At 36.6% G+C, this 25,340-nt stretch overlaps 3 protein-coding genes and 1 pseudogene across 4 annotated transcripts; 1 reads left to right on the plus strand and 3 right to left on the minus strand.

The window, feature by feature from the left end:
• Positions 1-44: 44 nt before the first annotated feature.
• On the minus strand, positions 45-5,227 carry MDAR4 (monodehydroascorbate reductase 4). Of its 2 annotated transcripts, XM_011100157.3 has the most exons (8): positions 5,092-5,227; positions 4,832-4,986; positions 4,054-4,105; positions 3,295-3,375; positions 2,615-2,733; positions 1,853-2,072; positions 1,479-1,597; positions 45-1,022 (listed from the first exon to the last, which is right to left on the minus strand). In XM_011100157.3, exons 2-8 carry the CDS (start codon positions 4,949-4,951, stop codon positions 294-296), a joined length of 1,440 nt encoding a protein of 479 aa, XP_011098459.1. In that variant the 5' UTR covers positions 4,952-4,986; positions 5,092-5,227; the 3' UTR covers positions 45-293. The 2 variants fall into 2 exon arrangements, with proteins under 2 accessions (XP_011098459.1, XP_088741484.1); XM_088885358.1 differs by lacking the exon at positions 5,092-5,227 and having other exon boundaries at positions 4,832-5,071.
• Positions 5,228-8,168: 2,941 nt separating this feature from the next.
• On the minus strand, positions 8,169-11,195 carry LOC105177337 (MYB-like transcription factor EOBII). The gene is made up of 3 exons (XM_088884395.1): positions 10,962-11,195; positions 10,661-10,790; positions 8,169-8,620 (listed from the first exon to the last, which is right to left on the minus strand). The coding sequence occupies exons 1-3, from the start codon at positions 11,095-11,097 to the stop codon at positions 8,302-8,304; spliced, it is 585 nt and encodes a 194-aa protein (XP_088740521.1). The 5' UTR covers positions 11,098-11,195; the 3' UTR covers positions 8,169-8,301.
• A 7,283-nt stretch (positions 11,196-18,478) lies between these two features.
• Positions 18,479-22,246, plus strand: LOC148787030 (uncharacterized). The gene has a single exon (XM_088885039.1). It carries the CDS (start codon positions 18,479-18,481, stop codon positions 22,244-22,246), a length of 3,768 nt encoding a protein of 1,255 aa, XP_088741165.1.
• Positions 22,247-23,048: 802 nt separating this feature from the next.
• LOC148787031 (polygalacturonase At1g48100-like) lies at positions 23,049-25,322 on the minus strand (annotated as a pseudogene).
• Between the last annotated feature and the right edge of the window lie 18 nt (positions 25,323-25,340).

Genomic DNA, 25,340 nt, shown 5'->3' on the forward strand with positions numbered 1-25,340 from the left:
ACCATTGATATGTCAAACTATGAGCAGAAAACGAATTATATGAGTTAGCCCTTGGAACGTGATTTTATTTCAGATAATTGAATGTAGAGTAGGACTTCAGTATATACACCATGAATTGTGTTTGATAAATTTAAATCCGAGAACAATAAATACTTGGGAGTCTACTTCTGCCTTAAAAGTAAATTATTGTGTTATGGAAAGAGTTTCAAGTCTCATTACCCTAAAATGCTACAACATTGGTATTGCATCGTACAATCATAAATATGAAGCTTCCTTGAAGATGCCATAACATGTCACCACCTTCTTCGTCTTCTGCCATACCAATAGGCAAAGGCTGCCACTGATGCAGCAACAATAACTCCAGCAGCTGCATGCCAGGCATATAATGGTTTCTCCAGTATCATGCCAGAACCACCACCAACCTCAGTTGGCCGCGGAGAGGGAGCTTTCTCGCTCACCGACAATGCAAATTCCACGCCCTGCCTCTCAAGCTCGGCCAAATCTTCAACTTTTGGTTTAAGCCTTGTAGCCTGGGCTATGGCCTCATACTGTTCTTTAGTTCCACCCTCAAGGAAAGACCCAACAAGTTGGCCCTTGTGTATCCAGTAAGCCCCAAACGTATTTCCAGAGAAATCTCCAAAATGGACGACTTCCCCTGCATTGTCCCCATAGAACTGCCACGACAATGTGAAGACTCTGGAGTAAAAGAAGGGCAGGTAGTCAAATTCACCTGACTTTTCAGGTTCCTTGATTGCAGCAACTGCATGCCTTGCAGACTTTCGTGCAGAGTCAACATGCTCAAGTCTGCGTGTTTCTCCAACGACCTTGACTGGAAAAGCGGCAACATCACCAATTGCATAGACAGAACTGTTGCTTGATTGCATTTTGCCGTTAACTTTGATTCCTCCCTTCTCCATGGTTAGTTGACCTTCAAACAGACTTGTGTTAGGACGAATCCCAATCCCAATCACAACCATATCTGCTGGAAGCTTGCTCCCATCTCTAAGATTTACTGCAGTCACCTGTACGGAAAGTTGGTCAATCTAAATGATAGTAGCATTTGCAGGCCAAATATTAGCTAAAGAACAATAAAGTTCAACAGCAATAATTAGAAACACATATCAGTATGGATTAATTTTCAATCTGAATGGTATGGATATCTTTGAGATTGTTCCTAAAGTTGCATTAGCCAGCTCATAGTCGTAGTTTATCTGGAAGTGTTTATAATTGGGTTCATAACCTTTTGGTAAGTGATTATACTCTTTAGAACCATCATTCATTAACCGCAGTGCAGCAACACGAAGGAAATGAGAATATGTTTGAAGTTAATGAGATTGTGTTTTATATTGAACTGTGGTGCCAAATCAATATATTTCCAATAAGTACATGTAAACATGTCTTCACTTTAATAACTGTTTGGAAAACTGAAAACTCAAATGAAAACATAAACAAACAGTCAAAGAGATGAAAGTGTTTACCTTCCCATCAGCGTTAAAATCAAATGATGCCAGCACAGTTCCTTTGATAAACTTCACTCCTTTGGACTGATAAAATTCTTCATAATAACTAGCAATCTTGGGGGTAAATAATCGGGCCACTGCAGAAACCAAAAGGACTATAGGACTTGGGAAGGAAGGTTACTTAGAATAGCATGCTGACTAATGAAGACAAGTGTTTTCCTTGAAAATGGTGAGTACAAGTGTAAGGACAAACAAAGGGTGGGAGGAATAGCAAAACCATAATACTCTTTACCCAAATTTATTCTATCATATCATACTTCAAACAGTTTGATCAATTAAGAAAAAGTAAACCTTGGAAATGGAAATTTTAGGCATATAAGGAAATAACTTACTGCAATGTGCCTCTGGGAATACCATGGTAACATTTAATTTGTTTATCACCAAAGATGCTGCACATTCCATTCCTATGTAGCCACCACCAATCACAACAGCATTTCCACCAGTACAAGATTGCATCACACTCACAAGTCTGTCTGCATCAGCCAAATCTCGTAAATAACACACATTAGCTGCATCTGATCCATTTACTCCAAACTCTTCAAGCTTCAAGGCCTATAATGATGTGCCACAAAATCAATCATAAACTTGGATACTTTGGTCTTTTTATTATGTCAACTTGGCCAGGCCTTATGCAATCAAACTTGGACTTCAAAGTTGAACTTGGTCCACGCCAACCACACCACTAACTCAAGGATAACTTGTGCATTTTCATACACTAAAAATTGACTGAAATTGCATAGCAGACAACAATAAGAGCATATACTAGTTCCAACCACAAATTCAGAATCTATAAAGGATATGTATACTATTCTTATGGCTCTTGGACCATCCCAAGACCACTTTGACTTAGGGAGAGATTTTGCTGCTCCCCACACAGAAAAACTAACATTCACCAATCCTTGGCTGAGCATCAAGGGCATTCTGGTAGAATAAAATGAGGCTCAAAAAGCAAAATACGCCAATGATTTTTTGTTTGTGTTTTTTTGGTTTTTAGAAGAAAAATAAACTCCAGAAATTATTTGTGAAGACAAATAAGATAAACTGCTTAACAAGCATAAGAATATCAGAACATGGAAAAAGATGAGCTTCAATACCCGAGCCCCGGTTGCAACAATGAGATATTTGTAGCTTATGGTTTCTCCTGTTGCAGTTAGCAATGTCTTCCGCCTCACATCTGCAGACTTAACTCGAGTTCCGAGAATCAATTCGATACCTGAAGAAACCAAATTTATGTGTAAGTAATACTGAATTCTAAATATGATATCCTGCAACTAATACAATCTCTAATATACATCAGAAGCGAAATAAGAGAATAGTAATGGAAGGAAATAGTTTCTGTATCAGTTTATTAAAATTTGAAATAAGATGGTACGCAGCAAATCCCCAGTAATTTATAGAAGAACACATGTCCTGGGGAAAGGAGGGGAACCCAGTTCATTTACTGGATAAGTATTGTAGTCATTGATTGAAGTAGCACGTTTAAACCAAGATCTTCCTTCAACCGATGCTTGTTTTCTATCAAGTTTTGAATTATTTCCATTGACTTAAAAAGGAAACCAATCAACTGAATACAAGAATCTGAAAGATGAAAATACCCCAACAAAAACCAAACTAATCTCATTTCAAATAGTATTTTGTTTAAATAACTTACAAGTGCCTTCTTCAATAAGCAGGTTATACACTTGCTATCCAATATGCTCAGCCGTCTAAGAAGCTGCTAATTATCCAAATAAAAAATACTATAACAATTGCTATTTTGCTAACAGATAATTACCATGTTCTTTGTACCATTTTGGAGCCAACCTTTCCTCATTGGTACCCACACAACAGTGAAATGAAGGGAGGCGTGCAGGAGCTGCATGGAATAAAAGACAAAAAGTAAATCAAATAGATGAGGATATCCTCATTCTCACGCAAACAGTAAATGAGGGATGATAATAACTTTGCATGCACATAACAGACATAGAGCAGGACAAAGGGAATGCACATGTACCTGAAAAAAGGGATCAATTAGAACTGTTCAAATTCTTAAAACTGAAACATATCGATGCTTAAGTGGAATGAGGAAGAATTTTTTATTGCAAGACTTAAGGAAATAACTCTCTCATGAAGCAGCATTTGATTTTTGCAAAATCAAATATATTAATAGGCAATATGAGTTTATAATTTGGAGGGGCATAATGACATACTGATTCTACATGTCACTTATCATTTATGATTCTTGTGCGTTCACAAAATTGCCATCAAGACATTCATTTTTACAAGTATTATGCACACAATTCACATTCTGCCCATGGGACAAGGTAAACATAGATAATAGAGCACGTGTTAGTGGTCACTACAATATATTTCAATTAATAATGGCAATACAAATATAAGAAAACAGTGAAGTCAATCTTAAGGAGACGGCTGGTCAAACTCAAGGTGGCAAGATAATTCTAGTATAGATGCCAGTACAAAGGGTGTTAAGAAGCATGTTCACATGAAATAAGTTTGCAAACACTGCTGATCTAGGAAAGCTGAGGGATAATACCTTCCGGAAGTAAATAACCTTTGCTTAATGCAGGCCTTTCATAAGGTGCAACCTGCAGAAGGCATGCCACCATGAACACTGTACCAAACTATTTTGAATAACAAATCCAGACAGACCCTTTAACATGTATAAATAGCATTGTATCATTAGCCAAACCCTTGTCTAACCTCATAACAAAACTACACCAGTATCTGAAAAGCATACTAAGTGTTTCAAATCGATAACCATAAGTGATAATGTAATATATCTGCACATCTCTGTAAATTTAATTAAGGGAAGTAATTAAATGGTTCTCAAAATAACAAGGGGTTGACCTGGATCATCCAAACCACAACTGTAAATTTTGGCAATCAAAACAAAGGCTGGAAAAATTCCTCCAAAACATAAAATCCCTGAAGCGGCTAAAATAAAAATTACACTACTCAATGTTATTCTGCACTCGTCTAAGCTTTTCCAGAACTGACATCAGACTCAAATTCAAATTGTATCTCCAAATTCCAGTTGATACGAGCCCCGGATTCTATGCGCGTAAACAGGACTATCGCAAACCATAATTGAAGCCGATTTTACAAACAAAAAGTCCAACCACCGCAAAACCATTGGCAACAAATACACCGAGGAAAGGAAACAATTGACTAATAGCGACTCCAAGAGCCGCAAACTATACAGATACAACAACACATAATTACATGTGCAGATAAATACAAATAACACACACACACACACACATATATATATATACATATATATATATATAGAGAGAGAGAGAGAGAGTTACAGGCTCTTCAGAGATGATGCAAAGTTCACCCTGAGAAACGCCTCTCTTGACAAATTCATGGGCGGCGTAGCCAGCTGCGACTCCTCCTCCAACAATCACATAAACAAACGCTCTCCCCATTTGCTGCCCAAACACTGCCTCCCCCGATTCGCCCCCTTTTTGAATATAGAATAGAAGCAGTAATGAGATTAAGAATGAATTATGGGCGTTGAGTTTCTCCCTCCAGAAGCAGAAGAGAAAAAACAGTATAGAATTTCTACCTTCCTTGAGAGTTGAGCCACCTCCCCCGCCCGCAGACTTCACCCTCTGACCAAAATAACTACCACTTTCATTATTATTATTTTTTAATTAAAATATTTTTTCCAAAGGAAATATATAAATTAAAATAGGGACCATTAATTCTCAATCCTATTTTATCCTCCCCCGACAAATTCTCAATTTTATTAATTTTTAGTTATAGCAAATAACATTATTACACATTGTAGTAATCCAACTTCTTACAACACATCTTTTCATTAAAAATATATAATATATTATTAATTACATCATTCAATATATTTAAATATTAACAAATACATCCAAATAACAACATCTATCGTTCGTGGTACTCGACAAGATTGCGGGCCTTAAGCAATATCTCATTAATAATTTCTTACAGCATATCAAAATTAATAAATTCATTCATTCATTCTACGACAATATTATTAAATAAATATTTTAGATATTGCGTGCAATATAATAAAATTATGTACTACTCATAGCATTAGGTATAAATTTGAAGGTTCTCTTTTAGCCCAATTATTAAAATTAAAAGAATTTGATTAGGAAATGTATATTTGAATTGAAATATGAATGATGATGATGATGATGAAGGATGGGTGGGGTTTGTGGAGTATTTGGATAAAGGTTGAAAAGAAATGTGATTTGTATTGAATAGTGTGAGAGTGGGAAGGGGATGAGAGAGATATATATGTTTGTATGTCACTCATGCAGATGCAGACTTAGGCTGCGTCTGCGTGCGTCCAAATTCTGGATTACCCTTTTCATATCTACCACCCATACCCTTTTGCTTTGGATATTATTATCCTTTTTCCTAACTTCAGAATTTAAATTATATTTCTTTCTTTTTTCACATACTTTTAAGGCCTTGTGTATTTTCTATTATTAAATTATATAAGCAGCTCAATACACCAAAATAAGGTGTTTACTTTGCATTATGGAGGTCCGAACAACCTAAGTAAATATAATCTAATTAATACATGATTTTTTTTTTTTTTTATATTGTCATTCAACTAACTCGTATCATAAAGTTAACAGAGCCTAATTAAAATAAGATGGACGCATTTAATCTTGTAACTACGTGGTGAACAAATTTAGTACTATAGTGAAATACACACTATTTTTCTTCAATTATCAGCCAACTTAGAACCAATTGGATTTAAATTTTGAACCCAGGACTTTGTATCACATGCACTACCAACACCCAAGTCCACAACTCTTAACATTTACCATTATGGTCCGTGAAAGGTCGTTCTCGGCCCAATAAGGAGCCCAAACATTATAGATGGCCCATTCTTATATGGGCCTGAAGTTGAATTTTGATCCATTTTGTCTTTTTATTTCTTATAGTTTTATAAACCCATTTATAACGTGATGGGAAATTTGCAATAGAGAGAGAGAGAGAGTGTTGTTTTTGGCATTGCCGACCCGCCATGTGATTATTGTTTATCCTTCACGTGCTATCCCTTTGTCGTCACCACCAATTTTCCACTTCAAACATGTGAGGAAAGAATAAACAAGTGGCTCCAATTTCTCAAGAGAGTTTTTTCTTTTTTTCCTTGGAAGAATAATTTGTGAGAATATTTTGCCGATAAATGATTACTTATTTTTTAAAATTTTTAAAAGTTTCACGTTATAAAGATATTCACTATTTTATAAATTTAATTTTGCGAGAATATTATAACATGTTTCAGAGTATAAGATGCTACAGAGTGATTGATAAATTTTATAGGAAAATATCTCAAATTTTAAAAATAAAATGTTTAGAGCTTATAAGTTTTTTTTTTTTTAAAAAAAAAGAGTAGGGAGTGACTTATTTATTCTTAAAATCTTAACAAATTCATTTGAATTAATTATAAAATTGTCATCACTAACATCTCATAAACTCCGTAATTTTATTTTACCCAAATATTTAATAAATTTATTTTTAAAATAAGATATGATATCTTATATATAAACTTATAAGATGTTTTAAATAATAAATTAATCGTGAAGGTGGGGTTGGGGGGTTTGGAGAATTCCGAAAGAGGGAGTTAGGAGTTAGGCACGAGTCCAACTTCAAATTGGCATCGCCAATCACAAATTTAGTTCTATATAGAAAGCAAATATTCAATCTTGCCAAAAATAGCTACACAACTTTTCCACGTGCCTATTCATCCTCGTCTCAGTTCGGTATTTGTTTGCTGCATCTATCTTAGTGAGTTGCCATCCACTTCACCCATTTGCAATATATCTATATATATATACATCTATGTGCATGTGCAATTCTTTAGGTGCATATATATGCATGATGCAGTTATAAGTACTCCATGCATGTATGTACATGAATTGCGTACACACATACACATTAATCGTGTGGGGGAAGAAAACCCTAGAAGACAGGGTGGGGATGAGGCATATTATAACCTTTTCGTCCTCAATGATGTGTGTGTGAAAGATACGAATGAATCAGGAAAGACGACGACGTCTTTCAAATTTGAGGTTAAGACAGTAGTTTTATATGATTAGTCGGCTGATGATGATAAAGTCACTGTCACATAAACAAGTTAATAAGTTAGCAAGCAAAGTGCTTGAGATTTCGTCGATATATAGACATGTGAGTAAGCAATGAATTATTAGATTAAGACAATCAACTAATCATTTTTTCCTTCCTATATATGCGTAACTAATTATTTAAAGTTCGATTCTTCCTATATATGCGTAGCTGATTATTTAAAGTTCGATAGACCATGTATTATATATATATATGAAGTATGCATTTTGATTGGACACGAAGTTTTTATATAATTAATTAGTGTCGAAAGGAATAAAATTTTTGTATAATGTATACTTTATATTATTGTCTTTAAAGATCGATAATGGTTGTGATCAGATAATACTTATATCACATCAATCAACATGATTAAATTTCGAGATATTAATATCACAAGATAATTGTAGGTTTAGTGTATAAACATACGGAATTCATATATACCTAACCACCATATTACATGTGAACTAATACTTAATTGAAGGACTAGAAATTGAAGTAGTACGTAGAGATATATGAACTAATTAATTAATTCATATAATATATATGTATATATATATATACGGACATCGAACGATACTAGCTAGGGCTTGGAGTTGACGACGCGTGAAAGTATACTACTACTACTATTATTATTATTATTATTATTTTGTCTTCTCCATTAATTGAGTAACTGCATGGACCAAAGGTCCTCCATGCTCCAAAAGTTGTCATTTGATTCAGTGGGGAAAGGGCCTTGAAAAGCTTCCATATTGGGATTAAAGGATGGGGGAGAGTAAGATTCAACTGCATGATCCGCAGGTCCGCAACTGGAGAGTTGGCTGGTGCTGGCTTGATCATTGGTGTGATGATGATGATGATCCGCAGGTTGGCCTGTGAAGTTTTCAGCTTGCTTTATATGCTTTTGGATTCGAGTCCTCCAGTAATTCTTGATCTCATTATCTGTTCTTCCAGGCAGATGCTTCGCGATTTTCGACCACCTGCAATATTCCCATCCATATATAACTAAATATCAAATAAAATTTGAATTAATTCACTAATTGTATAATAATACTAATATTTAATAGTTGTAAAAAATATTGAGCTCATAATTAGGTGCATCATCAAAATGGTATGAATGGACGCAATGCTGCAATGTTTTGAATGAGTACGTACATGGATGAACAGTTGAGACACGTTTATTTGGTGGTGGAAAAACGTGCTTGGCAGCGCATGTTCTACGGTTCAAATTTAAAGTAGTCGTTACTCCCAAAATTTATTTAAAGGAAACACGAGCTCTTATTGAAAGCCCCTCTCAGCACTGACAACTACTACTATATGCAGTGCACCCCCTCACTATCACTTTGATACTTACACAAATGCCATAGATCCAACAAAATCCAGTGTTTGGATAGTGTTCTGTTTGGAAGAGGAAAAGATGGCATCATCTCTAGCTCCATCAATATGGCTTCTCCATCGTCTCTCTATCGTCCTCTCAATCAAAAATGTACCGAGGTTTGATAAATTTTTCATGAAATTCCCAAAAAAATGAACATAATTAATATTATTAAAATACATAAGTTTTTCATATGAAAATAATTTAATTAAAATGATATATTTCCTTTATGCAATATATATATATATATATATATGTGTGTGTGTGTGTGTGTGTGTGTGTGTTACATTGTTAATTAATTAAATTAGACATATATACACTAAACTTTTGAGGTGGAATTAAGGGTTGATTTTCAAATTTATATTTATATGTATATATAATGCATGCATTCCAAATAATAATCATATATATAGGCATGTGGTTATTTATCCCTCAATCCATTGTCTCTATTAAAAAGATAATTAATTAATTATATGTGATGAAGCATATATATTCAAAGGGATAAAATCAAACGTCATGGGAATTCTGTCCTTGGATGCTATGCGTGCGTGTGTGTATATATATATATATATATATATATTTAATTAATTTAATTCATCCTTGTGCTTTTCTATATAAAAATAGACTAACATATGAAAAAATGAGTAACCATCCACAATATTATATGTTTTTTTATTTAATTACTCCATCATGAATTTTATTTTTTAATTGTTTGTATATAGTTAATTAGATGGATGAAAATAATTAAATAAATAGAATAAGGGTTTAATAGGGGTGGTGTAAATTGTCCTGAAAAGACCAAAACAATATGGGCAGCTGTCTACTTCAACATAAGTAGCCAGCAATTGGGAGCGCCTCTTTTCAAACTCATTGGAGTTCTTAACATGTGACCTATTGCAAAAGGGTTCTCCCAAATATGGAAAAATTCTATCCTTTTGCTCCTCCTCGTTTCACAACGTGTTCTTGTTCCACTACCTTTTCTATTTTTCTTTTTCATACATACCTTAATTAACACTAATTATACGTACACTAGTAACAACCATAGATCTACCGTCAATCGGCCAACCGTGCCCCCACTTCTTTTATACCAAAAAAAACAAAAAAAAAAAAAAAAAGAAAGGAAGAAGAAGAAGAAACTACTCTCCGATCTACGATGTATAATTTCGTTGAAGAAAAATAATTATATATATATATGTGTGTGTATGTGCATGTCTTATATTGTTTTAGAATTTGTATGAAATTAATAATTGGTTCTATAGAAAAACTTATATAGATCCATTCATATATATACATATATATATATATGTGTACTTGTTTTATAGATACTAAAATTGGGAAGAAACAAATTGATGGGAGAAATTTTTGTTAGCCATGATGAATAGACTCTATCTCTCTCCAAATCTAGATAGTACGTACTTACTCTTATATGCATCAAGAACACGATATCCACGAGCTCAAATTGTAAGACAATGAGAATGACACCGAGCTAGGATCAAACTCTTGGATGAGAACCAACCTTCCCCCTTTTTCTTTTTCAAGGGTTTTCTCTTTTTGCTGTTTTTGTTACTTTTTTGGCTTCAAATGGGTTAATGCTATGTAAGAATTAAAACCCTACGTACGTACCACACATGAAAACATGACTTACCTGTTACCCCACTTAGCATGCAGCTCCATGATCAAAAGCTGCTCCTCTGGCGTGATATTTCCCCTCCTAACGTCCGGCCGGAGGTAATTCAGCCACCGTAGACGGCAGCTTTTTCCAGTGCGTTTGAGCCCTACATCAAAATACCCACAAATAAAAAGGTGTTCATCAGATATTAGGGTTTTCTTTTTCTTTCACTAGGGTTTTTCTCTCTATGTATGGGGGGGGGGGGGAGAGAGTAGAAGAAGATGGCGATATATATACGTATATAAATAAATATATAAATGAAGTAAGAAGTGAGTACCGGCAGATCGAGCTAGAGAATTCCAGACGCCTTCTCCATGATTAGCAATGTAGTTCATGAGAATCAGATCTTCTTCCATAGTCCATGGCCCTTTCCTCACTTCAACATCTTGAGATTTGCATGGTTTCTTATCCATCCTGCTGGAGAGAGAAAGAGTGTGTGCGTTTGTGTGTGTGTGTGTGAGAGAGAGAGAGAGAGAGAGAAGAGTTATGGTAGATATTCGAAGAAAATAATGGAGTTTGGTGCCCAATTTATAGATAGATTGTGTAAAAGACTTCTTTTTTACGAGTTAAATGAGATAGAGATAGATACTAATTGAGGTTTTCACCTAACTTAATTTGTCTTGTCATTTGTAATTAGGGTCTTAATCTAATAGCTTAACCACAATTAAATGTATGCATCCATGCATTAAAAACACGGTTTGTGAACCTTCACGAGTCAAGAATACATTATATACTGGTTTGAGTTAATTAATTACTTTATATTGAGCGATATTGGAGAAATATATATAGTATTAAAAAAATAAATTAATTTACTCGATACTTGATTAAAATTGATTGATTAAAGTTCTTTCAAACATGGCTCGTTAAATTTACATACTAAATTTGAATTTTTTTTCTTTTTCTTTTTTTGAGAAGTTTTTAAGTTCAACCCCGACTTGTTTGATTCACTTAATACTTGTTTTAGTTTAATTCAATCAATAATCAAATCAAGCTCAAAATACATATTTTTCAGCTCAGTAATGAATCAAACAAGTTTGAAATGTGATGTGCAGCTTGACTCGATTCATTTACCGCGAATAAAAACACAACTGAACTTATTATTATTTTTTTATTAAGAAAAAAGAAATGCTAAAAGTATATTCGTACGTAACTTAAATAATATGGGAAAATATAAAGATCAAAAATGGAAAAAAATTACATGAAAAAAGAATGTTAGAATTATAATATATAATAGTCAGAAGGGGACATACATAAAAACATAAATAAATAAATATTTACATATATTAACTATATCAATCTTTTTTTCTTTTCTGATAGTGTGCATTGCTGCAAGATATTCTTTTATATATTCTTTATAATATATCACAAGTCGATCTATAACTACAAATACGTGCTTTCATGTGCATTTCACGTAATATATATATACATAATTTATATAATACATATATAATTAATATAAACATCAAAATTTAATGATGGGAATCGACATAACATGAAAATTCGGCCCCAGATATTTTCATATGTCGACAAATGTAATTTGGGACAAAATAATGCTGGCTGATACGTGTATATGTGTATTACCAGCCAATGATTAAATTAAGTGAATTGCTATGAATAATAATTAATGATTTCATTAATAATGTCTTTGTTTAGTAATTTAAAGTTAGAGTTTACGAATAAATTAGAGGTTATGAATTTGAATGTCTTTGTCTCACTTTACGTCAGTTTATTTGCATAAATTGGTCGATGTAATAATGTATTTACTACTTTCGAAACAAATGAATAAGAAAAATAAGAAATGAGAAAAATAAAGGGTCTTTTTTTTTAAAAAAAAGAAATAAAATAAGAATAAAAATAAACTTGAGTCCATCCTCTAATTGAATAAGAAAAATAACGAAAAAATATTCACATCTCATGCTGAATGCGATATGAATTAGAGTGATGTGATTAATTACCAAGAGTTAATGACCACAGGTCCATTTATATATGTCAAATCGAAGAACAACGTACGACTAATTGACTGAATTAAATGTCTAAGTCTTGACATTGTGGTAAAACAATTAAGATTTTCCAGAAATTAAGAAAAAGGGAAAAAATGTTAGTACTCATAAATTAAAAGCTTTTCTTCACGCTCCCGCTTCTGCTTCTCCAATTAATTATTAATCCCTGAATTCCATTTCTTAGTAACAATATTTAGCCAAAATTTGATTATATATAGTCTAAGTATATATATATATACACTTATTTTTCATGTTATTTTACATGTAATTAGGGTGAATTCCATTTAATTATAATTTATCTCTGGAGTCAACATATAATAAAGAATTCATGTGGTCATCGCGACTACATAGAAAAACCTTTACGCTTTCTATACGCAAAAGCGGCTTAAGAATCAAGGAAAAAAATAATTATCTTTGGGACAACAATATAAATAATGGAGCTTCCTCAATTAATTTAAAACAACTGCATGATTATATACACTCTCATTTCACTTGACAATCGACTCCAAAACAGTAGTCAACTTTAGTATAAACAACCAAAAAATCGAGAATTTTCCAATTTCATGATTGAAAAAAAATAAATAAAAACAACAACTCCTCCTCTTGTGCCGTGCATCAAATATTAATTAAATAGGGTTGACTTAATAGCTCTGTAGGACTGATCAGAAATCACATCCTTCCAACACGTAGATCCTGTAAAGCCAAATATTTTGATTTATAATTAATGATAACGGATTATTCAAAAATAAATTTAAAAAAAGAAAAAAGAATCATCTAAATCAAATCTTAAATACTTAATGTCAAAATAATATATAGCAACATGGATAAAAAGATCATGAGAAAGGGTAATGTAAGTGTGAATGTGGAGAAATTGTTATTAAAGTATTACTAAAGAAAGCAAAAGGTTTGACCGAAATCGAAAGACGGAGTACCCAAATCAAGTTTTATTTCAGTAGTGTCGTGACAAGACGTGGTAAACATGCCCAGACAAACGACTTTCTATATGTAGAAACTGCTGACCTGTTAACTGTTTTCTGCGTTGTGATTGGTCTTCATTTCTTTCAAGAATAAACTAAGTACATTGCATTCAACCACTACTGCCGCATCCGCATAGTATGTATGTATATATATATATATATATGTAGCCTCTTTAAATATTTTCTCTCCAAGCAATCTTGTAGAATTTCACAGACATGTAATCTATAGATTACGGCATTATATTGACAATTTTTTTTAATATTTATTTTTTCTACTAATAATCTGCATATATGCAGGATTATTCTTTTGACATTTGAAAATTTATTAGATAATGCAATGAATTTGATCGTGTCCGTTTAGATAAGTTGATATTAAGTTAAGGAAAAAAGAAAATTTTTGTCCTATAACTTTGATTTGAATTCATTTTGGTCCTTTGCCTTTGACAATATTATATTTAGTCCTTAATCTATCAATTTTGCGTAGATTTGGTCTTTTAGCGTAATTTAGGACTCTTTTGCCTTTTTTATGATAAAGGCTAATAATCTATCCCAATGCTATAAGTGTAATATATAAATAAGTATTTTTTTAATAAATCTAGATTTTTATACCATTTTATGCTAGCATTAGCTACAAGATGCAAAATAAATGGATATATATGGACTAAAATTGCTTGAAAAGTTGTATAAGGGTAAAATTTTCAGAAATTGGGCCAAAATTAAGTAATTTTGAAAGTTATTGGACTAAAATTAAAATAAATAAATCTAAAGGACTAAAATTAATAGCAGATAAAGTTAAAGGACTAAAGAAATAATTTTCTTTTAATTTAATAAAAGGTAGTATATATGAACACTTAACCTTCACATTATTACGCATTAAAAAATACTAAAAATCCTAGCGAAAATTATTCAATACTTAAATTCGACAGAATACTATAGATAGTTTAGGGTCATAAATTTCTAAGGAAATGTTAATCTAAATCATATTTGGTCAAATTTGAAATGATTATATGGCAAATATAGTTTAATTATTGTATGATTAGTGTATAGTTCAAGAAAAGTAATCAATACATGATACGTTTGGTTCGACCAATCCTAGTCACAAAATCTTTGAAATTCTTCAATTTTAAACATGAAAATTTTGTTTTGTCATTAAGGGACAATCTGGTGGTCTGAGTTTCAAAATCTCTTTTGAGAGGTTTTGGGTTTGAATTTGAATATGTCTTATGAGTGAGGAGAAAAAACAAAAATTCGAATTATATTTTATTGAATAGTGATAAATTTTGAATTCTTTTATTATGAAGTTATATTTAAAATTCTTGTTTCGAATTCAAGCCTATCAATTCAGCAGCAATTAATATTATAAATTAGTGATAGTAAACGTGAATTACATACCTCGTAAATATAAATGTAGTAAATGTAAGTATTTACATATAATTGATATATCATTGGGACCAGACTGTAGAGTGATGAATTAATGAGGTAGGAAATGACAACGTAGTGATCACATAGAAAAAAACAATGATGGGTAGTAATGATGGTGTTTTTACCACGTATATATATATATATATATATATATATCTAAGAGCAGTTTGAAGAAATAGAGAATTAGGGAGGGCATGAATAATTAATATTGATGATGATTAAAGCAAGGAAAGAGCAGAGCCATCGATGGAGTTAGGTTTAAGCACTACACGACCGACTTGTTATGAGCTCGCTCTTGATTCTTATCCACACAACAAAAGTCTACAGAGGAAATTAAGACAGGAAGGGACAAAATCACTTGTACTGCTTTATCATCTCTTGTCTAGGCTTAACCTATTAACAGTTCATCAACCCTTACATGACTCATTCCTAACTTGGATAATTATTAATATCCATCCATCCACCACTCGTCTCGTTCATCAATCTCTATTTTTACCACTGCAGAGAGCTGCACACTTCCCACAAAAGTTTCATCAAAAGAATTCTATTCTAGGATCATTTAAAAGAATTTAATTTCTTACCTAAATTAAGGTTAATTAATCTAATCTGAACTACTGTTTTAAATCTTGTATGCACTCTTGTCCTTGAGGGAAGTATACATATATAGTATAGCAGTAGAAAGAATGATATCATGTGTATTTTAAGTAACTGATCAATAAAGTGTAGGTAGTCGATTTTTTCTATTGTATATAGAGTAATACGGAGGTTTTCTTGATTGAAGGCACGCGTCAGTATGCTATACATAATTCGTGAATTGTTGGATTAATACATGACAATAATATCATGTGTGATCTAACAGTTAATATCTTATGTATGTAGGTATAAATTCACATAGACGGCATTACAGAACCTGTAAGTTAGTAGTCTTAATCAGACTCTTTTGCCATCTGATTGTGTGTCAATGTCCGATTAGTATTATCATTATATACGTATTGACTTAATTCAACCCAGTATAGAATTAATGAAATTACTGTAATAAAATAAAATTTTTAAACATCATCAATGAGATAGCGATAATAATCCAAACAAGAACTCATAAAAAGCTGGATTATAACAACTAATAATAACATGGAAAAATTTCACTAAAAGAGAATTAGAGTCTAAAAAAGCGTCCTTGACATGGAAGTGTCATTAGCAAAGCACCACTTGTTATCCTTTAAGTGTTAGCCACATGTAATGTAGTCCGAGCAAGAACACACAGTATTATGACCTTAATTAGTCGCCTTTCCCATATTCCCAAATGGAGAAATCGCTTTTACGACTTATCCTAATTCACACTCTTTCCATAAATGGATGTAAGAACCGAAAGCTATCCTATTACAGACTTTGAAGCTGTGCTTAGTTGTGATTGTCGTGGTCGTGGTATGGCTAAAACCTAAAGGGCCTGTTAAGTACGTCATTTTCTGACCACAAGCCCAGTATGTGGACTTAAAACGGGATTAATTAAGTGGGCCTGGACTATTATAACCACCAGTTTTAGCTACCTAATCAGCAATTAATGATGGTTTGTGTAAGTTAATTATTCATCACTGATTTAGTAAGATTTTCACGAGGTTTTCCATCTAACAAGGACTTGCTAGCGAAATTAAGGGTATTTGCATGTGATTGACAGCTGTGTACATGGATTGTTATTAATTATTTAATTATCGATAAATCACTCTGTTTTAATAGGGTTACTAATTATTATTTTTTCAATGGGTTCTCAAGAAACTGCAGACGTGTGAAATGTGTACGTCCCCTATCCCCTATTTAGGTTGTTTTGATGTTAACTAGGTTTTGGATGCTTGTGTTGTAACAGTTAATATTGGGTCAAACCTCAGAAGTCTGCAATAAAGGAATTGTAAAAGGTGCAGTGGAGCTGCTTCCAGAAACAGTAGAATGGAAAAGAGGACTGAGACATTGCGAGAGGTTGAGTGAAAAAGACATGGATTTCATGCATTAAATGTGGATTAGCTTTTCTTAATGGATTCAAATTATGGGCCTTATGGTGTGAAGAATGCTTGAGGATATGAGCCCATATCGCCCATGGCAAAGCCCATCATTTACGGCCTTATCTCGATTTAATTTAAAGGCTTGGTTCAATGCACCAAATACACTAGAATATCTACCACTAGCTTGGTGCCTTATTTGGCAATCCAAACCAATGCATCCTTATACGTAATTGGAAATTACAATTTGAATTGAATTGGATGCATCGAATATAAATTAATTATACAATAAGTATAATATATTTATTGTGTAATTTGTGTATTGATGAGTACTCAAATATCATACCTGCAAAAGGACCAAAACACCCCTCATTAAGGGCATTACAGTCATTTTGAGGTCAGGATCCGCGAATATTGTAACAGGCGGGTCGCATGGGACCCGACCCGGATCGCGTACACCGACTGGTAACCCGGACATTCACCACCGTTCGATCGGGACGTACACCAACGAGATAAGGCCACGTGGCCCAGTACTTACCGTACAACTGTATGTTATAAATAGACCCCGACACGCCATAAATGAGGTAACTGATACGCTTTAATTGAGACCGAACTCCTAGATCGAACCAATTTCATTCGACCAAACTAACTTGAGCGTCGGAGGGTCATTGTCGGGGACGTGCCCGACGAGCTCACAGTTCGTGTTTTCATTCTCAGGGAACCCAAAATCTGGTCTTGGACGAATAGGCGCTTCGAGTGGAGATCGAATCACGAGATCGCATTTTTCGACCCGGATCAGTTGGCGCCGTCTGTGGGAACATCTGAGAATTCCTTAGCATAATGGAAGGTTTGTCAAGGAGAAACGCCGGAGAAGAAGAGACACCAAGGAAAGGGGTGGGAGCAACCATCCAACTAACCCCCGATGAGTTACAGAAAATGATAGAGGAAGCTAGTCGAAAAGCAATCGTGGAATATGAAAGAAGAACTGCGACCCCCCTGGTCAAGGAGACAGCGAGGAGGCAACTGTTCGAAAATGTGGAGCCGCCCCGAGAGTCAAGAATACAGGGCGGACAGGAGCATCGCAGTAAACGACCAGCGTCATCCGACGCTGGCTCTAGCAGTCATAGTCGTGCGAAGAGAAGGGAACCGGTAATCTCGAGAGCGGAGGTAGAAAGTGTGGGAAGGCAGATCGAGAACCTTAACAGACAGATAGATGAACTCAAAAAATGAGGAGAAATAGTTGCGCACAACAAAAATTCACCCTTTAGCAACGACATCCTGGTTCAAGTGGTGGAACCCGGCTTCCGAGTACCCGATTTGCCAAGATATGATGGAACTAAGGACCCCTACGAACACGTAGCGGCCTTTGATATGGTTATGAACTTATACGGGCAGCCAGGCCCAATCATGGCCAAATTGTTTGCGACCACATTAACTGGAAAGGCACAAGAATGGTTCACCAATTTACCTAGGGGAAGCATTGTTTCACATGAGCAAATGATCCAAAAATTCTCCTTCCACTTTGCAAGCCGGAGGAAGCAAAAGAGATCTGCCACCCATTTATTCACCATACGGCAGAGAGAGGACGAGACATTGAAAAGTTTCGTAGGGAGATTCAATAACGAAATGATAGAGATACAGGACCTGCGTATAGATATGATGGTCAGTATTTTGATTCATGGTTTGAAAAAGGGCCCGTTCGCATCCGCACTTGCACGCGACCCACCTGGAGACGCCGAGCAGCTCATGGCCCTAGCCCAGAAATATATAGACGAGGAGGAGATGAATGCGATGAAGGACTATGAGCGGAAGGAGCGCGAGCAGATGTACAGGAAACCAAATGAAGCAAGAGAGGTCGGGGGAAGTAGACAGAAGCAAGAAAAGCTAAGAGAGCCCAAATACATTCCCAAATATCACAACTACACCCCACTGCCAATGTCGCGGGAAAAAGCGTTGATGATGGTCGAGAATGCGGATGTTCTCAAATGGCCAAGGCACACTAGATATACACCCTCCAAGAAATTTTCCAACAAATACTGCAGGTTTCACCGGGAGAGAGGGCACAACACGGAAGAGTGCTTCCAATTGAAAGACGAAATCGAAAGGTTAATGAGGCAGGGGTACTTTAGAGACCGAGTCCCCCACAACTGCAGAACAGGCAGGGAGGAACCAAGGAGAAGCAGGTCGAGGAGCAGAGACAGAAACCCGGGGCCATCGAAGTCGATGCACGCCCAGACCACCCCAAACAACGCGCCAACTAAAGGAGTAATTTACACGATTGCAGGGGGATCTAGCTCGAATAGCTCGAACAGGGATAGGAAGAGATGCGCCAGAACTTCGAACTCAAGCAGAGGAAAAGAGTTCGTGCTGAAAGTGGAAGAAGAGGAGGCCATTTCCTTTAGCAGCTCTGATAAACCCGAGGAGACGGGAGAGATGAACGACCCGATCGTCATCAGACTTGACATCGCTAATTTCACAGTTCACAAGGTCTTGGTGGACAGCGGGAGTTCCGCAGATATCATCTTCAAAAATGTGATTGACAAAATGGGCTTGGAAAATCTTCGGTTGGAGCCGGTAAAAACACCGCTAGTCGGTTTTGGGGGAAGCGAGGTAACGTCCTTAGGAATGATCGAGTTGCCAGTATCCATAGGGGACGAGCCCAGGCGGAGGACAACAATGGTAAAATTTTTGGTAGTGGATACCCCATTTGCGTACAATGTGATATTGGGCAGGCCAGGACTGAACTCTTTCAGGGCAGTCATCTCCACCTACCATATGAAGGTGAAATTCCCAACAGATCGCGGGGTAGGAGAGGTAGCGTGCGACCGGAAAGAGGCGCGGAAATGCTACAATCTATCACTGAAGGGAGAACCCGAAGCGAAGAAGAGAAGAATGAAAGAAGACGCTGAACCTCGGCCCTACGAGCCGGAGCACCTAAAGCCCACTGAGGAGTACAAAGTCGTCCAGCTCACTCCTGATGAGCCGGACAGAACCACCAGGATAGGAGCGAGCCTGAAGGAGAGAGAGGTGGCCATGATCGAATTCCTGAAAGAGAACATGGACGTGTTCGCGTGGGGTCCATCTGATTTCACAGGAATCGACCCTGGGGTGATCGTGCATAGGTTGAATACAGACCCAACGATGCGACCTGTGCGACAAAAGAAGAGGTCTTTCGGGAGCGACAAAAATGAAATCATCCGAAAAGAAGTGACCAAGCTGCTCAATGCCGGGTATGTAGAGGAGATTCAGTACACCGATTGGCTATCTAACGTGGTGCTTGTCCCCAAATCCGCAGGGAAATGGCGAATGTGTGTGGACTTCACGGATCTGAACAAGGCGTGCCCCAAAGATCCCTATCCGTTGCCCCAGATCGACGTCATGGTGGACTCCACCGCAGGTTACGAGATGTTCTCGATGATGGACGCGTACCAGGGGTATCACCAGATACACATGGCGGAAGAAGACAAGGACAAGACTTCGTTCATCACAGAAAAAGGAATCTTTTGTTACAATATGATGCCGTTTGGTTTAAAGAACGCAGGAGCTACATACCAGCGCCTGGTTAACAAGATGTTCGGAGACCTGCTCGGAAAGACGATGGAGGTGTACGTGGATGACATGCTCGTAAAAAGCAAGAGGTCGCAGGATCACCTCACTGATCTCGCCCAGGCGTTCGCTATCATGAGATCATACGGGATGAAACTCAACCCAGACAAATGCACGTTTGGAGTAGGTGGAGGAAAATTTTTGGGATATATGGTTAGCGAACGGGGAATCGAAGCTAACCCGGAGAAAATTCGAGCCATCATGGATCTGCGCTCTCCAGCCACGATCAAAGACGTCCAGAAGTTGACAGGGAAAATCACCTCTCTCGGAAGGTTTATCTCGCGGTCAGCTGACAAAAGTCTCCCTTTTTTCAGGATTTTGAGAAAACCCAAGAACTTCGAATGGAACGAGGAGTGTGAGAAGGCCTTGCACGAGCTGAAGAAGTACCTGACGACCCCTCCCTTATTAGCAAACCCGAAGGAACACGAAGAACTATTCCTCTACCTGGGTGTATCGGAACATGCAGTAAGCTCGGTGTTGGTGAGAGAAGAAGGAGGTCAGCAGAACCCCATCTACTACGTAAGCAAAATGCTCCAAGGGGCCGAATTGAGATACACGGAGATGGAGAAGTTGGCACTCGCGCTCGTGGTCACCGCTCGAAAGCTACGACCATACTTCCAATCGCATAAGGTGATCGTGCTAACGAACTACCCCTTGAAGCACATCATGTCGCGACCCGAAGCATCAGGTCGATTGATCAAGTGGACGGTAGAGTTGGGCCAACATGACATAGAATATCGACCTAGGACGGCCCAAAAAGCACAAGTACTAGCAGATTTTGTGACAGAGCTAGCAGGTGAACCCGATCTACCCAGAATGGTCGAAGAGCAAACCTCCAAATGGATACTACACGTAGATGGAGCCTCGAACGCCAACAGTGGAGGGGCCGGAGTATGGATACAGGGACCGAAGGGAGTCGAGATCGAAGCAGCCATTCGCCTGGCCTTCCCCGTGACAAACAATGAAGCCGAGTACGAGGCGCTCGTACTGGGACTAGAGCTCGCCTTCCAGGCGGGCGCCCAAGATTTGGAGGTGTTCACGGACTCTCAGTTAATCGCTCTGCAGATCGAAGGGACGTATGAGACGAGAGAGAAAACCATGACAGCCTACAAGGAAATCGCTCAGCAGTGGATGAAAAAATTTGACAGATGTTCGGTTTTGCAGGTCCCAAGAGCAGAAAATGACAAGGCAGACGCCTTATCCAAGTTCGGGGCCGCCATGGATGGGATTGGAGATCGCAAGATCACGGCTCTGGTTCGAGCACGACCAAGTATCGCAGGCGGAAAGGAGGTGCAGACGATCGCAGAACCTGAATCATGGAAGGACGAAATTGCCAAATATCTTAAAGACGGCACCTTGCCTCTTGACCCCATTGCCGCTAAGAGAGTCAAATTCAGAGCCACCCGATTCACTATGTTGTCAGGACAGCTCTATAAGCGAACGGTGGATGGACCTCTCCTGAAGTGTTTGGATGAGGAAAGAGCTCTATATGTTATGCGAGAAATTCATGAAGGGAGCTGTGGTAACCACTCTGGAAGCTGCAGGTCGAATTCGAACTTCAGGCTGTAAAAATGGTCGCCGAAAGTCAGTATGTGGGGCAGGAGAAATGTTTTGAAAGCTGGGAGTATTTATAGGCAAAGCCCCTTGAGATACGCGCCACAGATCAGACTGATAGGAGGGAGACACGTGTCCGCAGCGACGATTCGACTTCCTCTAAAGCGCGAGCTCGCACTTTGAGAAACTGAGGGAGTAATGATGAGTACTCAAATATCATACCTGCAAAAGGACCAAAACACCCCTCATTAAGGGCATTACAGTCATTTTGAGGTCAGGATCCGCGAATATTGTAACAGGCGGGTCGCATGGGACCCGACCCGGATCGCGTACACCGACTGGTAACCCGGACATTCACCACCGTTCGATCGGGACGTACACCAACGAGATAAGGCCACGTGGCCCAGTACTTACCGTACAACTGTATGTTATAAATAGACCCCGACACGCCATAAATGAGGTAACTGATACGCTTTAATTGAGACCGAACTCCTAGATCGAACCAATTTCATTCGACCAAACTAACTTGAGCGTCGGAGGGTCATTGTCGGGGACGTGCCCGACGAGCTCACAGTTCGTGTTTTCATTCTCAGGGAACCCAAAATCTGGTCTTGGACGAATAGGCGCTTCGAGTGGAGATCGAATCACGAGATCGCATTTTTCGACCCGGATCATGTATATTTAAAATTTTCAATTTGTTGATACCATGATCTGATGTGAGAGAAACATGCAACTATTATTGGAGTGTGATGCTCTCTCTTGCTCTTATTTGTTCTTATCGTCGTTGACTTAAAATTATGGCGAGTTGTAAGAGTTATCAGAACAGATAGCCAACAGCCTGCGGTGGCATAGGCACAGCTGCTTCGGGCAACAAACAGTCCTGTAATGGAGGAGAAGTATTTGTAAGCACTCTTCCATAAGCATTTTTGCAGTAGGGTGCACCCTCCTTATCTCCACCTCCCTGCCTGCTCCCTTCTGAGGCTACTATGTCGATGATCGCCACCGTCAAATTTCTACACGGCTTATACTCGCTACAATTAAGAGACACAGATATAGACGTGTATGTCCCTGTTATGTTCTCATACGCCACGCTCGTTATAGCCACCGCATTCGTATCATTTGTACAATTGCAAATCTTGGCGTCGCCGCAGTAGTTTTGGTCTATGGTTATCGGGGTTTTAACGTTGGTCACTGTAATGTTCGAGAATCTAATGTCGTGCACCGAGCCATAGCCACCCTGGAGCGTCCATGAAACAAGACGGTCAAATGAATACTTGTTATACGATTGATCGCTGTTCTTTTCTAGGCAGCACTTTCCTGAAGTACCACCACAAGAAGTGACAGAATGTGAAAGAATAATAAGTGAAGTTGGTTTTGAGGGTACCCGCCAAGTTTTGATCCTGACTCCCGTCAAGGAGTCTTGCACCGTAGAGTTGAAAACAACAATGTCTGAAACCTGAGCTTGGGTCTTGTTTGGGCCTAGTCCTCCAATGCTGTACCCATGACCAGGTCCACAATTCACATTGTATATTCTTACATCAGAGCATCCGGACACAATCATCTCCTGCAGAAGTGGGAGTTGTCAAATCATGTTTCCTATGTATATATATATATATAGATATGATATATAATATTTTGTAATAATTATATTTATATTTCTAATCTATGTTCTATTTATATCTTTGTATAATTACAAAAATCACCCATGACACCTAAAAAGTAAATATAGTTCATTTAATAATATTGATTTTTTGGGGAATGTATGTATAATTTTTCAAAAAGTATAAGTGTTTCGTATAAATAATATTGACATTTCTCATAAATGTAAGTGCAACTATTCAAAAGGTAAAATTAATTTGTAGAAATAAATTATAAATGAGGAAGTATAAATAAAATTATTCCCAATGTATTGTTTTAGGGTTTATGGTTGAGAAATTACCACAAGCAAGATTCGAGTCATGAATTTGAACGTGCTGAACATTTGAAATGTGAATGCTGTCAGTGTTAGAGCTGTCGGCTGGCAAAACGCATGCTGCTGTGAACAAGTAAAACACAGGACAACGTAAATGAAAAACATAAGATATGTTTGGGGACACATTTTCATTGTGTTTTTTGTGTGTGATTTTGTTGTGCAAAGGTTTTGAAATATTATGTGTGTGTATATGTATATAGGGGAAAGAAACCCGACAGGTAAATTTCACACATAATAAGATTTTTGAATTTTATAAATCATAATGAATGATTTAATTTCTATAATTATTATTGGGTAATTATAAAGGTCAAGTAGGTACTAATTATTAAATCCTAATGCAGATAATCCCAACATATTACAACAATTCTATAGTGTTAATCTTCGCTTGATTGGATTACTTTTTGACTAATTACCTATAATTTTCTTTTTTTCTTTTTAAATTTATTTATCTTTCCAAATGATAGAAAATTAAGTATTTTACATCATTGTTGGGTCGTTGTTATATCATGATATATATATATATATATAAAATTAATTACATATAATAAAAATAGTTGTGTTTCAAAAAATTGGAACCAACATCACGTTTGTGAACAATACTGCGAAATAATTAATCAGTACTAAATAAAAAAAGAATGGGCCGTTTTGATTTTAATTAAGGATCACAATTTTAAGCACGTAGCCTTCATTTTGATAAAAGAACTTGAATGCACGACCTTCTAATCTTTGAATGAAAATTGAATTTTCTTTTAATTTTTATCTCCCCTTGGTTTTTCAACTCTCCGTGAAGGTCGTTGTTGATGGAGGAGATGCTTCAATGAGCTTTAGAGGATTATTTAAGATAGTTAGGGGCTATATGTGCAGTTTCAAATATCATGACATTTTGTTGAATTATTCTCTATATATAGTTAGGGGCTATATGTGCAGTTTCAAATATCATGAGGACTTAACGTATATATGTCTTCTTTGGAGAGACGTTATATCATCTCAAGTCTCTTATACATGCAAATTCAAATAAAAAACCGAGAAACCTTTGTAACATTTACGATTCTTGTGTTGTTGCCAATTGAGAGTCATGCACATTTTGTACTTGTTTGAGATAGTTAAACATCGCTTCATCCCTATTTCGAGGAGAAA

The sequence above is a fragment of the Sesamum indicum genome, linkage group LG9, assembly GCF_026168435.1.
Source record: "Sesamum indicum cultivar Baizhima isolate 11 linkage group LG9, ASM2616843v1, whole genome shotgun sequence".
NCBI classification, from domain to species: Eukaryota; Viridiplantae; Streptophyta; class Magnoliopsida; order Lamiales; family Pedaliaceae; genus Sesamum; species Sesamum indicum.

Coding starts and splice junctions, on each gene's coding strand:
- MDAR4 (XM_011100157.3), bottom strand. CDS start 4,951: ATGGGGAGAGCGTTTGTTTATGTGATTGTTGGAGGAGGAGTCGCAGCT. Junction 4,106..4,831: donor GCATCATCTCTGAAGAGCCT/GTAACTCTCTCT, acceptor TGCCTTCTGCAG/GTTGCACCTTATGAAAGGCC. Junction 1,598..1,852: donor ATTCCCAGAGGCACATTGCA/GTAAGTTATTTC, acceptor TGGTTTCTGCAG/TGGCCCGATTATTTACCCCC.
- LOC105177337 (XM_088884395.1), bottom strand. CDS start 11,097: ATGGATAAGAAACCATGCAAATCTCAAGATGTTGAAGTGAGGAAAGGG. Junction 10,791..10,961: donor TTCTCTAGCTCGATCTGCCG/GTACTCACTTCT, acceptor ATTTTGATGTAG/GGCTCAAACGCACTGGAAAA. Junction 8,621..10,660: donor CATGCTAAGTGGGGTAACAG/GTAAGTCATGTT, acceptor GGAATATTGCAG/GTGGTCGAAAATCGCGAAGC.
- LOC148787030 (XM_088885039.1), top strand. CDS start 18,479: ATGGCCAAATTGTTTGCGACCACATTAACTGGAAAGGCACAAGAATGG.